This window comes from Phoca vitulina, unplaced genomic scaffold, assembly GCF_004348235.1.
Source record: "Phoca vitulina isolate PV1807 unplaced genomic scaffold, GSC_HSeal_1.0 scaffold20, whole genome shotgun sequence".
NCBI lineage: Eukaryota > Metazoa > Chordata > Mammalia > Carnivora > Phocidae > Phoca > Phoca vitulina.
Window position 1 is genome coordinate 35,955,103 of NW_022589723.1, and position 17,954 is coordinate 35,973,056.

The 17,954-nt window shown below is 39.3% G+C and overlaps 2 protein-coding genes across 4 annotated transcripts in view; one reads left to right on the top strand and one right to left on the bottom strand.

Moving 5' to 3' along the window:
- Positions 1-2,776: 2,776 nt before the first annotated feature.
- THAP10 (THAP domain containing 10) lies at positions 2,777-16,160 on the bottom strand. The gene is made up of 3 exons (XM_032418088.1): positions 15,409-16,160; positions 4,667-4,814; positions 2,777-4,561 (listed from the first exon to the last, which is right to left on the bottom strand). The coding sequence occupies exons 1-3, from the start codon at positions 15,835-15,837 to the stop codon at positions 4,365-4,367; spliced, it is 774 nt and encodes a 257-aa protein (XP_032273979.1). The 5' UTR covers positions 15,838-16,160; the 3' UTR covers positions 2,777-4,364.
- LRRC49 (leucine rich repeat containing 49) overlaps positions 16,142-17,954 on the top strand; it is a 165,888-nt gene continuing 164,075 nt past the window's right edge. Inside the window, exons 1-2 of one of the 3 annotated variants that reach the window (XM_032418081.1) lie at positions 16,142-16,466; positions 17,120-17,176. In XM_032418081.1, coding sequence (XP_032273972.1) covers positions 16,419-16,466; positions 17,120-17,176 — 105 coding nt within the window. In that variant the 5' untranslated portion in view covers positions 16,142-16,418. The remainder of the gene's footprint in view (positions 16,467-17,119; positions 17,177-17,954) is intronic. The other 2 variants (XM_032418083.1, XM_032418082.1) reach the window with 2 other exon arrangements.

Genomic DNA, 17,954 nt, shown 5'->3' on the forward strand with positions numbered 1-17,954 from the left:
ACGTATTGTTATCAATATGACTCTTTATTTTGGTTAACAGTTAGCTTATGTAGATGGCTGCTCCCATGTTGGGGGCATAGATATTTACAATTGTTAGATCTTCTTGTTGGATAGACCCTTTAAGAATGATATAGTGTCCTTCTGTGTCTCTTATTACAGACTTTAGTTTAAAATCTAATTTGTCTGATATAAGAATTGCTACCCGAGCTTTCTTTTGAGGTCTGCTGGCATGGAAGATGGATCTCCATCCCTTCACTTTCAGTCTGGATGTATCTTTAGGTTCAAAATGAGTCTCTTGTAGACAGCATATGGATGGGTCCTGTCTTTTTATCCAATCTGCAACCCTGTGCCGTTTTATGGGAGCGTTTAGGCCATTCACATTGAGAGTGATTATTGAAAGATATGAATTAATTGTCATCATGTTGCCTGTGAAGATGTTGTTTTTATAGATTGTCCCTGTAAATTTCTGTTGTAGATCACTCTTGGGGTCTTTCTCCTTTTACAGAACCTCCCTTAATATTTCTTGCAGGGCCGGCTTAGTGGTCACATATTCTTTCAACTTCTGCCGGTCGTGGAAGTTCTGCATCTCTCCATCCATTCTAAATGAAAGCCTTGCCGGATAAAGTATTCTTGGCTGCATGTTCTTCTCATTTAGTACGCTGAATATGTCTTGCCAGGCCTTTCTGGCTTGCCAGGTCTCTGTGGATAGGTCTGACGTTATTCTGATGTTCCTCCTTCTGTACGTAAGGAATCTCTTCCCCCTAACTGCCCTTAAGGTGGTTTCCTTGGTTCTAAGATTTGCAAGTTTTACTATTACGTGCCAGGGTGTTGGCCTGTTTTCCTTGATCTTAGGAGGGGTCCTCTCTGCCTCTAGGACTCGAATGTTTGTTTCATTCCCCAAATTAGGGAAGTTCTCAGCTACGATTTGCTCAAATACATCTTCTAGTCCTCTCTCTCTCTCCACCCCCTCTGGGATTCCAATTATTCTGACATTGGAACGCTTCATGGTGTCACTTATTTCTCTGATTCTATTTTCATGGATTCTGAGTTGTTTTTCCCTGGCCTCCTCTTTTCCCTTTTTATCTATTATATTGTCTTCCAGGTCGCTTATTCTCTCTTCTGTCTCAGTTACCCTAGCTGTTAGATTATCTAGATTGGATTGGATCTCATTGATAGCATTTTTAAGTTCTGCCAATTCACCTTTTATTTCTGCCCTTAGAGACTCTATGTTGCCATTAATTGATTTCTCCATTCTAGCCATGGTCTTCACAATTGCTAGCCTGAATTCCATCTCTGACATCTTGGTTATATCTGCATCCATTTGTAAATCTGCAGCATAAGTCATAATCTCTGAGTCTTTTCTGTTTTGGGGGCTCCTCCTCCTAGTCATTCTGTTGATGGGTGTTTGAGGGAATGTATAGAGTCCAAATCATTGACCAGAACCCAAGCAAGATGCACCTGTTTTCTTGGGACCTTAGGGTTGCTGGCCTCTTGTTTTCCCAGCCTGTCTTCTGCGGGAGGGGCCTGCCGCGCTGTTACTCAGGCAACCCTGTTTGGGCGGAGTTGCCCTGCGCCCCTGTGGCGGGAGATGGGCTCAGTGGGAATCAGTCTTTGGGGCTTTTGTTCTCTGGCGCCTTTCCATGGCGGCTTTCCGTGTCTCTTCCGCGAGTCAGAGCAGAAGAGACCTTTTCCAACCCTGTGCCTCAGAGCAGAGAGACCGCAGTCTGTTCTTCAGTGAGCTCTCCAGGCCACACCGTCTCCGTTTCTGTCCGTGCTGCTATAAACTGCAGCGGCCTGGGTTGTGCGCCCCTCCGCAGCGCTCCCAGTCCTGCCTCCAGGTCGGGGCACGTCTCTGCCCTTTGTGCTTCTAAAACCGCCAGCCGCTCCCAATTCACGCGGGCGACTCCGCTGCTTCGGTTTCTGTCCAGGGGGCTGCAGTTCGCGTGCGCGCGACTCCGTTGCTCCGGGTTTCCACCCGGGGGCTGCAGTTCACCAGCGTGACCCCGGCGCTCCAGGTTTCTGGCCCGGGGGCTGCAGTTCACGTGCGCGCGACCCCGCCGGTCTGGTCCTCCACCCCGGGGGCTGCCCTAAAGTCCCTTCCCGCCGCTACCGGTCTGCGAGTCTGTGCCCGTCCGCAGCGCCCGAAGCTGTCACTCACCGGCGGTGCAGGATCCCCACGGCCAGGCACCCTCCCGCCGCCGTTTATCCTCCGATATCTGCCCGCAGAATCACGGCTCTCCCCTTCGTACCTCAAAACCAACTGCCTGCGATATTCTGTTTGTAGAGATCCAGATCTTCTTACATCTCAGGCTGGTTTCATGGGTGCTCTCAGTGGTCTGGTAGATATCCAGCTCAATTCCGGGGACCAGTGAAATAGGGTCCCCTACTCCTCCGCCATCTTTCGGGACCCCCAAATATGTTCTAACATCTTACTCTGCTTTGTTTTCTTCATAGCACTATCTAAAATTATTCATCCATTTCCTTGTTTATTGTCTGGCTCCCCTCTAAAAGGTAAGCACCAAGAGGGCAGAATTTTTGTCTTGCTCACCAATGTGTCCTTGGTAGCTAGAACAGTTATCTGGCACAGAGTATGTTTAATAAGTACTTATTACATAAACAAATGAAAAATGATATGGCAGGTGTTGAGGTGTATCTCATTTTTCCCCATTAAACTAACTTGGCAACAAAAGAAATTAAGATAATTGAAAATATGCAAAAAGTATTCAATATTATATAAACTATATGTTCTTCATATTTAATTTAAAATAAAGCCAGTATTTCATTTTACTTTAGGACAGTGAAACATTGCACAATTCATTATAAAATCATGTGAATCAACAAACCAAACATAAATTCTCAATTGGTAAAAGAAAAAAACCTAACTGAAAAGGAAGAAAGAAAGAAAGGAAGAAATTAAGAAAGATAGGTAGGTTATGGTTGTCAAAATTGTTTAACACAGAGAAGTAAACTCATGGTAGTGAAATTTGGGGATGAATGGGTATATAACATTCGTTATAATTTGAATTAAGGCGATAGGCTATTTAAAAGCTCAAGGAACAATAGGTACTTACTAATAGTATTTAGCTTCAGAAGATTTATATTCTTAATTTTAAAACACAATGCTCTCTCAAAACACCAAATAGTTATCTCAAAGCCAAAGCAGCAGCAATAATAATAATAATAATAATAATAATAATAATAATAGTGTTATGTATTTACATAATCATTGTTCAGGCTCACAACTTCTATTAATATTTTGTTTATTATTCTTTTTATTAAAATTATACTGTTCAAATTAAGTCACACATGAAATTGGCTTTGGAAGAAAATCACTTTAGTATATTATTTAAACCTTCTAGGATAAAATGCATGCAAGTTCTTCCAGTCATGAGCAACTAACAAGACATGTGAGGTATAAAATGGACATTTATTTTTATTATTCTCAATAGAAGATCAGAGTTATAATAAGTTTCTCAGAAACAATTGTAACAAATTACTTCATGGTACAAAATTGCCATAGAAATTTTCCTGGTGAATGGCAGATGGGGCGACTATGTTTCACATGCTTATTTCCCAAATGTAGAATTCAATAGAATGGTATTAATAGAGGAAAACCTAATTCTTGAAATGGGGATATGTTAGAAATATAATACTTTTTTTTGCATGATGTTAATAATTTCAATATAAATTAATCAAGCTAATTGGTTTGTTGTAATAGGAACCAATGCAAATAGATTTCATTAACAAGGCAATCCAAGTATATGAAACTCTATCTCTATTTAAATTAATTCCCTTTGAAAATTTTCTGTAAGAGCCATAACGTCACCAGAAATGCTTACAGGGACTGATCCACAGATCCAATAGTATTACAAATGGACAAACTAATAAATATACAACATAGAAAAAATAATAATCAAGGATAAGTCTCCTGGCTCCCAAATCATTTAATAGTATCACGCTTGGCTGTGCTTACTATTTTCTTCAAATTATTTAGAATAGTGACGTTCTAACTTGTGAATGTCATAGAAGTCCCATATAAGTGTTGTTTCTACAGTAAGCTTAAATATTCAGTGCTTAATCTTGATCTGGAAATGCTGCTATTGTGGTTTTGTTTTATAACTCGATTTCCACCAAAAGGATAAAAAGAAAAAAAAAAAACAAGAGGTGAAAGTGGGAGGTGGGGAGGTTTGTGGGCAGGATTATCTTCATTATCTTGGCAAGCGGACACATTTTTGCCTTAGAGCTGAACAAATTTTGCTGATACTCAACTATCCCAAAGTGAAAGATTTACAAGAGCAAAGAAGTAATTGTGTGAGTGAAGGTTTGAAAACCTATAGGACATCAAGTCATTTGATGTTGCATTTTTAACAAGACTCTTCTTTCACCTGCACAGCTATGTAAGACAAATTGCTCTGCTCACTCTTGACATCCCAGTCTGCATCTGGCTCTGAGTCACTGGAGTAAATGTCAAAGAGGGAGGCACTTCTAGACCGCAATCCGTTGGTCTGAGTAGTGGCATTACACAGTTGTTTTCCAAACACTTTCACTTTGGCCTGAATACCTGAAAGAGAATAAACACATTTGCCTGTGAATTACATTTTGCTTGTCATTTATCTTTCGTATACAAAAGATCAATTCAATTATCAGTCGAAGAGTCCAAACATACCAACACTGCGGTGAGGGGGTCTTTTCAGAGACATTTGTGTGCTTTTATGCACTGGGCCTTCTTCACAGTGAGTAGGTACCGAAGTGACACCATAAGATAGATTATTAGCAGGGACTTGTGTTTGTTTAACTTCATTTTCATATGTAATCTAAAAATATAAATCAGAGAAGAACCATATCAAAGGTAGCCTAACTAGTATGGTTTTATTTTTCAAAAGTGAGAAGTAGTAAAAGAGTATAAATAATAGTTTTCAAGGTCACATAGTAGGAAGACTGGAGTTTGAATCCAGCCAAGCTGGCTCCAAAGTCCAAGTTCTTAAGAACTCTGCCATACTGTTCTTTACTATTTGTAAATCATAAATTGCCAAGCATTCTGGTCAAACAGAAATTTGTAAGTTATTATTTGCTTACAACTCATTATTTTTTCCTAAATCAATAGCTATAAGAGATAATACTACTAGTATTAAATTACTGGATATCATAGCAGTAGCATTATTCTAGAAAGCCTAATCATCGGCCCTTTATACCTTACAGAGAAATACTTAAATAAAATAATATGACTGGCTTTAAATGTTTTTATGCTTTCCTGAGAAAAATTACAATGTGAAACAGAAATTTTGATTTGCGGGGGAAGTAAGAGGTAGAAAGGAGCAGGATTTGGATACTTAGAAGGTAACATAAGCAATTGTACTACTAGGTATTTATCCAAAGGATACAAACATAGTGATTCGAAGGGGCACATGCACCCCAATGTTTATAGCAGCAATGTTCACAATAGCCAAAATATGGAAAAAGCCCAGATGTCCATCAACAGATGAATGGATAAAGTTGTGGCATATACATACATACATATATATATATATATATATATATAATGGAAAACAATGAAATCTTCCATTTGCAATGACATGGATGGAACTAAACGGTATTATGCTAAGCTAAATAAGTCAGTCAGAGAAAGACAAATATCATATGATTTCACTCATATGTGGAATTCAAGAAACAAAACTGATGAACATAGGGGTAAGGGAAGGAAATGTAAAATAAGATGAAAACAGAGAGGGAGGCAAACCATATGAGACTCTTAACCATAGAGAACAAACTGAGAGTTCCTGGAGGGGTGGGGGGTGGGGGGATGGGGCAACTGGGTGATGAGCATTAAGGAGGGCATTTGATGTAATGAGCACTGGGTGTTATATGCAACTGATGAATCACTAAATTCTACCCCTGAAACTAATAATACAGTATATGTTAACTAAATTGAATTTAAATAAAAAATTTTTTAAAAAAGAAGGTAACGTAAGACTGAGTACCTAGAAATTATGTGGAAGAGGCTAAGAAAGGATATCTAGAATATGTAAGGGGGCCTGTGGGAAGAAATAAGAAGTGATAGAGAAACCAAAAACAAAATTAAAGTGCTCTGTAATTTTATCTATGCCCTGGTCGTGGCACTTGCCTTTGAACCACTGAAAAAATATTTTAGCTGGCATTCATAGTTGCTGTAATACTGTAATATAGGCTATTAACACCCAAGTTAAAGAAACTTTGTGAAGAAAGTTTTGTGAAGAATCCCTTCTTCTTCTTTTTTTTTTTTTTAAAGATTTTATTTATTTATTCATGAGAGACAGAGAGAGAGGCAGAGGCAGAGGGAGAGGTAGGCTCCCCGCGGAGCAGGGAGCCGGCATGGGACTTGATCCCAGGACCCCGGGATCATGACCCGAGCTGAAGGCAGATGCTTACCTGACTGAGCCACCCAGGTGCTCTGAAGAGTCCCTTTGTAACAGGAATAATTACGCCTAATATTACTGAGGACTTAAATCAAAGTATAAGTCTTACCTTTTTATTTGTGTTTATAAAATTATGACCAATTTCTATTGGCTATATCTACTTCTAAGCCAAGCATTATAAAAGTCTAGCATAAGTACATATTTCTTTACAAAACGGGTTTATGCCTGAAAAAAATGGCATTTTAGAAATTTAATCAGGCTTTTAAAAATAACTTGTTCCCATTAGAATAATAATACCTTTTATCACTGAGAAAAATTTGCACCATACAGAGAAGCAAAAATAAACTAAAAATTAGCCATCATCTCTTTATCCGTAGCTAACAACTTTGTATTTTGGAACTTTTTTGGTCTTTTTTTTTTTTTTAATTGGGATCATCTCTTTTATAACCTTGTTTTTTCCTTTAATAATCATGTTTCTATGTTATTAAATATTCTACATAATTTTTATGGCTGCATACAATCTGTTGTACAGATATACTGTAATTTATTAAAACAATCTATATTAGAAATCTTTGAACATAAATCTTTTGTGCACATATCTGATTATTACTTCTTCATATTAAAAGGTTAAGAAGCAGAATTTCCAAATATATATTGATCAGCTGGAACATGAGTCAAAAGAAAATATTTGAAATTAGGCAGAGAGAGAAAAAAGTTTGGAAAATATAGAAAAGATCACAAGAGACAAAGCAGATAAGATGAAAAAGTATCATATATGATATTAATTGTAGTACCAGAGGAAAAGAGAGAGAAAATGGGACAGAAGCACTATTTGAGCAAATAACATCTGAAAATTCACCAAAATGGAGAGGAGACATTAAGACATGGTTTTACAAAAGTACTATTTGTACTTATCAAAATAAAAACAAACGAAGCCATACCTATGCACTTTACAGTAAAACTGGAAAACAAAGAGAAAAAATTAGAAGCAGCCAGAGGGAAAAAATACATTCTCTTCAAAGGGGCAATCATAGGAGGGAATGCCAAAACTCTTAAGGATACAGAAAGACTGAAAATAGGGGCGCTGGGTGGCTCAGTTGGTTAAGCGACTGCCTTCGGCTCAGGTCGTGATCCTGGAGTCCCGCGATTGAGTCCTGCATCGGGCTCCCTGCTCAGCAGGGAGTCTGCTTCTCCCTCTGACCCTCCCCCTTCTCATGCTCTCTCTCTATCTCATTCTCTCGCTCAAATAAATAAATAAAAGGATGTAAAAAGATGTACTATGCCAACACTAACCTAAAGAAAGCTGATGTTGCTATATTAGCACTATATAACAATTAGATCAAATTATGTTAGAATTAGATCAAATATGTAAATTCAAAATTACAGCGGAAGATTTTTAACATGCCTCTCCCAGTAATTAATACAATAAGTAGACAAAAATTTCATAAGGATAGAGAACTTGTAAACATGATTAATAGACATATATAGAACACGTACTCAACTGCAGAACACATATTCATCTCAAGTGCATATGGAACATTTACAAAAACTGACCTATGTTTTGCCTAATACAAGTTTCAATAAATTTCAAAGGATTAAATTCATATGCTGTATATTCTCTGGTCACAGCATAACTGACCTAGAAATCGATAACAAAAATAGAACTACAAAATGCCAGTATGTTTGGAAATTTAATAACCTACTTCTAAATAACCCATGAAAAGATAAGAGATAAATTTATAGTGAAATAAAAAGATTTACGTGGGGCACCTGGATGGCTCAGATGGTTAAGTGTCTGCCTTCAGCTCAGGTCATGATCTCAGGGTCCTGGGATCGAGCCCTGCATCGGGTTCCCTGCTTGGCAGGGAGCCTGATTCTTCCTCTCCCTCTACTGTTCCCCCTGCTTGTGCTCTCTTGCTCTGTCAAATAAATAAATAAAATCTTAAAAGAAAAAGATATTTTATGCTAAATAATAATACTCTATATCAAAATCTTGTGGGACTCAGTTAATGCCATGCTTACAAGGGAATTTATAGTCTTACACGCACAAAAGAGTATAGAAAAATTAATTAGGCTTAATTAGAGTGGAATTATTAACACCACACAAAAAATTTATCCCACAAAATATTTCTAACATATCCTCATTTCAGAAGTCAATTTTTCCTCTATTAATACCACTCTAGGGAATTCTACAATTGGGAAATACACATGCGAAACTCAGATGCCTCTTTGGCCATTAATGTGAAAATTCTGAAAACCCATGATCCAATTTAAATTCTCAAGAAGTTAGAAGAACAGTAAATAAAAATTTAAAAAGTAGAGGAATCAAGAGTGAACTATAATGTAAACTATGGATTTTGGGTGATAGTGATGCGTCAATGTAGGTTCATCAGTTCTAACAAATGTACCACTCTGGTGGGGATGTTGATAGTCGAGGTGCCAACATATGTGTGGGGGCAGTGGGAATATGGGAAATCTCTCTATAGTCCCCTCAATTTCGCTGTGAACCTGAAACTGTTCAAAAAAAGTTAAGCCTTATAAAAATAATTTTTAAAATACTGGGGAAAAATTTGAATATGTTTATTTATCTGACAGAGAGAGACAGAGACAGTGATAGAGAACAAGAGTAGGGAGGAGAGGGAGAAGCAGGCTCCCCGCTGAGCAGGGAGCCAGACACCAGGCTTGTTCCCAGGACCCTCGATCATGACCTGAACTGAAGGCAGACACTTAATCGACTGAGCCACCCAGGCGCTCCACTACCGGAAAGTTTTTTTTTTTTTAAAGATTTTATTTATTTATTTGAGAGAGAGAGAATGAGAGAGAGAGAGAGCATGGGGGGGGAGGGTCAGAGGGACAAGCAGACTCCCCGCTGAGCAGGGAGCCTGATGCGGGACTTGATCCCGGGACTCCAGGATCATGACCTGAGCTGAAGGCAGTCGCTTAACCAACTGAGCCACCCAGGCGCCCTCCACTACCGGGAAGTTTTAAAAAATTTAAGCAGCTGGGCAAAATTTGAAGTATTTGGTAATTCAATGTTTTGTCTTCACATAAGCAAGTTGGTTATTCTTACAATATTCTTTGCATGAAATACCACATCTTAATATGTACAGATATCTTTAAGTGAAGTTTTCACTTTTTAACAAGCTTGTTTAATGGAAAAATAGACAAGAAAATATCTCTGTTAATCATTTAGCTCAGTAATATATAAATCTAACCTATCAACTAAAAAATCAAAGTTGAAAAAAATAAGTACAGGGAAGGAAAAATGATACAAAATAATGAAAAAAAAATACTAGAAAAAAGACCAAGAAGGCAGTTTATTATTTGAAAAGATTAATAAAAATCGAAAAACACCTGGTGAAGCAGATCAAAAACAGAATGAAAAAGCAAAAATTACTACAGATCATATAGAATTTTAAAAGGTAAAAGATTATCATAACTTTGTGTCAATATATTTGAAAATTTAAACTGACAAATTTTTAGAAAAATATAATTTGTCAAAGTAAGTGCAGAAACACAAAACTGAATAACCATGTAACTGTTAAAAAAAAATTGAATCCATCATTAAAAATCTCACAGGGGCGCCTGGGTGGCTCAGAGTTTAGGCGCCTGCCTTCGGCTCAGGTCATGATCCCAGGGTCCTGGGATCGAGCCCTGCATCGGGCTCCCTGCTCTGTGGGAGGCCTGCTTCTCCCTCTCCCACTCCCCTGCTTGTGTTCCCTCTCTCGCTGTGTCTCTCTCTGTCAAATAAATAAATAAAATATTAAAAAAAAAATCTTCTCACAAGGGACGTCTGGGTGGTGCAGTTGGTTGAGCATCCAACTCTTGGTTTCCTCTCAGGTCGTGATCTCAAGGTCGTGAGATCAAGCCCTGCAGTGGGCTCTGTGCTTAGCATGGAGTCTGCTTGAAATTCTCTCTGCCCTTCCTGCTCGTGCGCACACGCTCTCTCTCTCTCAAATAAATAAATAAATCTGAAAAAAAAAAATCTTCCCACAAGGAAAACTCCAGGACTAGGTAAGGACCAGGTATCTTTATCAGCGAACTCTACCAAATATTAATACCAAATTTATTAATGAATATATGCCAATTTATAGAAACGTTTCCAGAGAATGATATAAGAGGAAATAACTCCAAATTGGTCAGCATAATCTTGATATCAAATCTGAGAAAGACATTTCTTTCTTTCTTTTTTTTTTAATATTTTATTTATTTGTCAGAGAGAGAGACAGAGGCAGGCAGAGGGAGAAGCAGGCTCCCTGCCCAGCAAGGAGCCCAAGGCAGGACTCAATCCCAGGACCCCGGGATCATGACCTGAGCTGAAGGCAAATGCTTAACCGACTGAGCCACCTAGGCACCCCTGAGAAACACATTTCAAGAAAGAAAAATTATAGACTGAGTTTGCCCATGAACACAGATGTAAAAATCCTATTAGCAAATCAAATCAAGCAATATATAAAAGAGCAATATGCATTGGCCAAAATGTGTTTACTTCAGCCATGCAAGTTTGGTTCTATATTTCAAAACCAGGCAATATAATTCACCACAATAACAGAATAATAGACAAAATATATGATTATAAATAGATTCAGAATAAGCACTTGATATAATTCAACATCATTTATGATTTAAATCTGTAGCAAAAACTAGTAATAGGCAGGAATATTTTTTTATGATAAAAAGCAGCTGCAAAAAACCCACAAAACTGTAGCAAAAATCATATCAAATGGTAAACTTAAAGGCCTCCCCTCTGGAAATAAGAATGAGAAAAAGGATTCCTCATCACTCCTTTGGTTCCCAACACTGTACTGAAGTTTCTAGTTAGTGTAGTAGGAATAGGAAATAAAAGCACAAATACCAACAACTATTTACTGACATGTTATAGACATGTAGAAAATTGGAAAATACCTACAAATTATTGGAATAAATAGGTTTACGCAAGGTTTCTGGATACAAGGTCAACAAAAATCAATTTATCCACATAAATACATAAAAAATAAAATTTTAAATACTGCTTATAATAGCAAAATCAAATAGGAATAAATCTAATAAAATATGTACAAAACCTTTACATAGAATGCCATAAAATATTTTTAAGAGGAACGTAAAAACCCAGATTAATGTAGGGATATACTACGTTCATGGATTGGAAGAACTGTTATTGTTAATATGCTCTTTCTCCCTACATTCATTTATAAATTCAATGTAGTCCCAATCAAATCCCAGTAGATAATTTGTGGAAATTGACAAACCAATTCTAAGATATATATGGAACTTCAAGGAGCCCCAAATAGCCAAGACATCCATGAAGATGAGCATGGTAAGAGAAATCGATCAATTGATTGTTGGCTCTTAATATAAGCCACAGTAATTAAGGTACTGTGATAATGCTGCAAAAAATATGCAAATGGATAAATGGGCAGAATTTAAAAGTGTGGAAACAGACTTAATGTGTACATGGAAACTTATGACAAAGTTGACACTGTAGGACAATGAGGAAATGCTGGTCCTTTCAATAGAAGACGCTGAGTCAACTGGGTATCTATAAGGGAAAAAAATGAAACTTAAACCCTATCTCACATCACACACAAAAGTCAATTCTGAATGGGTTGTAGATCTGAATGTAAAAATTAAGAACAAGTTTATAGAAAACAGCGTAATAGAATGTTCTAAGCATTAAGCATATAGAAAAATATTGGTAAGTTGGTCTACATTAAAATTAAGAATTTCAGTACATCAAAAGACACTATTAAGAGGAAAGAAGCAAGCCACAGTGGGAGAAGATACTTGAAACATATTTGACTGACAAAGGAAGCCAGAATTTATTAAGAACCCGAAATCAACAAGAGTTAAGATAACCTGACAGAAAAATGGGCCTATCACCAAAGAGGCTATCTACATGTACAATTAACATTTGAAAAGGTGTTCCCTTACTAATTTCATTTACAAATGGGAAATGCAAAGTAAAGCACCACTACAAACCTTGCAGGACTCAAATGTGAAAGTCTAACCAACCAAGTGCAGGCAAGAATGAGGAACAATGTAAACTCTCATGCTGCTGGTAAAGTGTGAATTGGTAAGACTATTTTAAAAAAACACTTGGAATTATTTATTGAAGTTTAACATAATACTATGTCCCAGCAATTCTAGGTATATACCATCAGAAATGTGTGCACATATGAAAAAGACATGTTCAAAAATGCTTATAGCAGCATTACTTATAATTGCCCCCAAATGGTAACAACCCAAAGGTCCAAATAGAGTAGAACAGATAAATTTTTTAGCATATTCATACAATGGACTGCTACATAAAAATGAAAACAAATTACTGCTGTATGCAACAACATGGATGACTCTCACAAATATAATGTTGAACAAAGAAGCCAGGTGCAAGAAATACCTACATAATGATTCTACTTTATGAAGCTAAAAAAAAAAAAACGCAAACTGGGTTTCTTCAAGAAGGAGGGAAGGCTGCAGCTCAGCTGATACAGGGGCCCCTGGGTTGTTAGCAGTGTTCTATTTCTTTGAGTCATCTAGTGGATACACTTGTTCAGGCTGTGATAATTTAATGACAATATTTGTGCACTTTCCTGCATATTTGTTACACTTCAATTAGACAGTTTAAAAAATACAGTTGGATAAAAAAATAAGAAATTAACGGTTAAGGAAAATAATCATAGTCTCATGAAGCAAAATATCAGATAATGTATAGTGCTCCTCAGAGCCCCCTTTCTCCTGGGAGATAGTCCCTCATCTCTTCTCAAGCTCCCTACAGATAGGGAACATTCAGTTATATTTATCTACATTAAGCACCAACTACCCAGAACAGTGTCTACAATAGCCCCTCAATAAATGCTGTAGAATGCCTGGAAATTTGATTTTTAGTCAGTTAGTCCTGGAATTGGAAATGAGTGGGGAAAGGAGCCAGAGGTGGTACAAGCAAACTTAGCAATGTTACTGGGGTTCTCAATCCAGACCTGGCGAAAAAGGGATTGCTAACAACTCTAAACTCTTTTTAACCTTATATACTTTTAAAGTAACTATTAATAAAACTAACACATAGTTTCCTAATAAACAGCAAGTATATTAATGTAATATGGATTGTTAGAAATGTTGGCTGGATATATTATATTAATATATATAATATTCTAATTGCAGAGTAGGTTTGGTATGTACTCCGGATTTCCTCAAGGTTAGCCTTTGTTATAAAATCTTTGTTTCACTAGCCTGGCTTTTCTTCTCCCAAGTTTTGATTAGGTGGTATAATTTTGAGGAAGTAAAATGGTGTAAGGGTGTGCATGGCATGTTTAATGTTCCTCTCTTTTACTACATATTTGCATTTGTGTATTATATATGTGCTTAGGTAAAGGTTGGATAAGTAGTGATAGTGGATAGATAAAGGGACAGATGTCTTGACTGGTATATAGCTGGGTGAGAAGGGTAGCTGGCAGAGAACTGAAAATTCTATTAAAGTACAAAAAAGTGTTCTTAGAGTCACATAATCATTCCACAAATATTTATTGAATTCCTAAAATTTGCAAAATATTGTCTAGGTACTGTCAATACAATCATGAACATGTCAGATAGGATCCCTGCTCTCATGGAGCTTACATTCTAATGTGAAGACAAACATTAAGCAAACGACACAATTATTTCATGACAACTGTGATGTGTTGTTGAAGTATATGTGCTACTGAAGCATATGAAATATATGAAGAATGAAAATATATAATTAGGGGACCAAAGGGAAAGGATGTTTGAATTGATTTTTAAAGTAAAAAGACTTAATTGATGATGATGGTGAATGGGAGGAGCATAATTCCAGGGTATCACGTGATACAAAAGAGTGAAGGCTTGTTGGTAGGAAGGAACATCGCATGTTCAAAAACAGAAAAGATCAACATGACTGGTGTATACTGAGCAACAAGGACAGTGGCCTTGGATAGGACTAGAATGGTAGGCAGGGCCAAAAAGCATGCAAGGACTTGTAGGTTGTGTTAATAATTTTGCTCTTTATCCTAGTAATTTCAGGATACCTTAAAAGTGTCTTAAGCACCCACTCCAACGTAGGGAGCAGGCTGGTATTTCAGAAAAAGTTTTGGTCTGGCAATTGGACTTAGAGCAAATATTACAGGCCCGTGAGGACATTCTCAATCTCCTGGATTGACATCCTTGTGCATAAAGTGTGAGTCTGCACTAGAAGAGCACTTAGTTTCCCTTCAGCTCTAAAAGTCTACCAACGCATCTGAATATTCAAAGCCAAAATGTCAGTTACAGATCAGCTGACTTCTTGGTGAACTCTTCCCACCTCTAGAAATGAACACCTTTTAGATCCAATTAAAAGTCATAATTTAATCTATGTAATGGTGACAGGGCTGAAGTCTGATTATCTCAAATAAGGCTGGGAAGTCTTCATTAAGATGGGAAGTGGGGAAGAAGATATAGTGAGCAGATGCAAAGTAAATCTAGTCAATGCATATGAGGATTAGTAAGTTAGCGGAAGAGGGCAAGGTGGGAAAATTCAGCTCACTGTGATGTTTTAACTTACAGGAAGCTAGTCAAGAGGAAGTTTAGGAGCAGGAAGGGATTGTTTATCAGCAAACCCCATCTTCATCCGTAGCTCCGCATCCCCCTTCCCTCACCATTTTGGCAGTTATAATCATTTCCTCAAGCTCAGGTAATATGTTACGCAGAAACAGTTTCAAGCACCCCTTTCCTTGAGATTTGCTCAAATAGAACGCTTTCTATTTAAAAAGTGCAGCGGACTGTGAAGGTGACTCTAGAATCTAAAGGACGAGAGTGGGAGTCTGTCTGAGGCTGGGGGAGAAGGAGGTAGAAGGAACTATAATTCCATAGTGCTCATGTTAAATAAGACCTGGAGATCACCGCTACAGCACCCTCCTAATTTTACAGATGGGAAAACAGAACCCTTCGAGGTGAGGGGACACTAGTGGCAGAGCCGAGCCACAGGCCGGGGTTCCTTCTACGACCCTCGGTGGGTCTGATGTCCCTTTACCTGTGAAGGCGCAGCCCTCTTCCTGGCCCGGAGGAGCGTACAGGCGGCCGGCCCCGGGGCGGCCTCTGCCTGCCTGACTGCCTGGGGCTCTCCTCCCTTTTCGGGGCCGCCCGCGTGCTCTCCCTCTTCTTCCCCCTTAGGTGCTGGGGCGGACACCCGGTGCAGGGTGGGCACGGCGCCCGCTACGAGCCTCAGGCGCTGGGAGAAGCGCAGGTTCTTCTGGATAACCGAAGAGACGTCAAAACAGGCCGGAGCGAAGTGGTCCGAGCAGATGACAGAGCGGTCATTGCCCCCGTACCAGTCGGCGCGGCGGCCCCGCACGAAGCGGTCCCACAGCAGCCGCACGGCCCGGTCCTTGGGGAAGCGGAACAGCGACTTCCCGGACTTGGTGGTGTTGCCGCAGTGGGCGGCCACGCAGCGGGCCGGCATGGCAGCGGCCTCGGCCTCCGCACGCCCGCGCGCTCCCAGCCGGGACAACGCGGTCCCCCTGCGCCGGTCCGCGCGGCGCGGCGTCGGTGCCCCTACCTCCGGCCACCGGAAGTGCCGAGCTGGGGCCCCACCGGGGCGTACGCTGTGCTCGGATATCGGCCTCCGCCCGCGCGCGGCGGTCCTCCCCCGAGAGCAGGTGGCCACCGGCAGCGGGATCCAAATTTCGCGCGGGCGGAGCTGAGGTGGGCCGTAAAGAGGAACGGACCGGAAGTGGTGGTTGTCACAGCTACCGAGGCGGCCGCCCTCTTCCCGGTCTCCTCCTCCCCACACTCCGGCTCCTTTTGTACGAGGCCAGGAAAGTAGGACGAGGAAGTGCGGGCGCACCGGACCCGGGCAAACATCACCGGAGGCGCTACCGACCGGGTTGGCCAGTTGATCTAGGAGAGGACCAGACCGGAAATGGTCGTCTCCATGGTAACCCCTGAGCGGGTTGCCTGGGAGATGACCCCTTTCTGTCTCTGAGTCTCCGCTGTATCGTCGCTTCTAAGGCAGATTTAACAGATCCTGGACTGTCTCCTGCCATGATTCCCGGGAAGTACCGCTCTGTTTCTGGCCGGGCTGCGAACAACGTAGGTTGGGTCTCCTGCCTTCCCTTTCTCCCCATTCGTATCGTTCTTTCTGACTGGCGTCTTTGTCCTAGGTGATGGGCTGGTATTATTGGGACCAGGACCGCTGAATCTACTCAAGCTATTGTCTGACCGAGGCTTGAGATAACGTGGACTGGACCAAGGCACTTGGAGGGTATTTAATATTGTATGATGGGTATTCAAAGTCTTGTCCAGGTTCTTGGCTTCCCAGAAGGTGGAGCTGGTCTGCTGTGAAAGGCTAAGGTTCATTTCAATTCTTTTAACCAATCTCCCACCCCTTTTCTTAATTTAGAAAAAAATGTATTATTAATAGGTACTCCCCCTCCTTCACCTGTCCCATTGAGATATTTAGGTAGACTTGAGATGGCAAGTGTCAAAAACCTGAGGTGCTAAGGTAGAGGGTTAAATCGCTGCAGACATTTTGGAAAATAAATCACAGTGAAACCTTTTAATTCTTAGTCGTGATTTTATTGTTTTCAGCAGATCCTCAGAACATGATCATTTACCACAAACAAAAAGCAAGCATTCTGTTTTATTCTAAGTGTTTGTTATATCTTTATCTGTACCAGTTTGGGGAGAAATATGTGTGTATATAAGTTAAGAGCATATTTTATGCTATAATTTTTACATTGCAGGTGAACTGTGGGCTTCATCTGGTTATTCAAACATCATCGCTTCCTGAAAAAAGCAAAGTAAGATTTAAGCAGATTTGTATTTAAATCGAAGATAAATTATTTTGTAATCTACACAAATAGCAGCATGATTTAAAGAGTAGAGCTAAAATAATTTTTATTTTCTGCCCACATAAAGTCAAAGCCTCTTTTAAAAGCCTCTTTTAAAAACTGATTCTTATTTCACCGATTACAAGAGGTGAGCTTTGTTTTGTTTTTTTTTACATTTAAACATTTCTTAAGTCAGGATTCTTCTTAAAATTGATGGCACATCATAGTTGAATTAGGAAAGCTTTTTCTTTCTTAGTAATGGTAAAATGATGGTATGTCTTCCTACTGATGGCATCTTATAATGGATAAAATGTGATAATTTGGGGGGAATACATCTACACATTCCGTTTAAAATCAAGGAGAACGTAATAGATTAGCAGTGAAAATATATTGAGCTTAATGCTATTTAGAAGTTAAGATACGAACGTAAGATTTTTTTCCCCCAAATTTGCACACAGTATCCCCTGGCATTTGCATTATTTCTAGCTTTAGATTTGATTTTTGAGATACACATTTTTCTTTCCCTCCTGTCTCACCTCAGCACTCATACTCATCTACCTCCCACAGAACTGTCTCAAGACACAAAACAATTTTTCCCCCTTTGTCCAAGTTGGATACCTCCAACCATCACAATTCAGTGTTTTCCTAAAAGATTATTCAATAGATGTCACTGGGGGAACTCTAAAGTGAAGGACAGAGTTTACAAACAACAGCATGAGGAGGGTAAGGAGGGGCATGAGGAGTGTTG

Excerpts from the sequence above, each read along its gene's own strand:
- THAP10 (XM_032418088.1), bottom strand. The coding sequence starts at position 15,837 with ATGCCGGCCCGCTGCGTGGCCGCCCACTGCGGCAACACCACCAAGTCC. Across the intron at positions 4,815-15,408 it reads AGAGGGCTGCGCCTTCACAG|ATTACATATGAAAATGAAGT; the intron begins GTAAAGGGACAT and ends TTATATTTTTAG. Across the intron at positions 4,562-4,666 it reads ACCCCCTCACCGCAGTGTTG|GTATTCAGGCCAAAGTGAAA; the intron begins GTATGTTTGGAC and ends ATTCTCTTTCAG.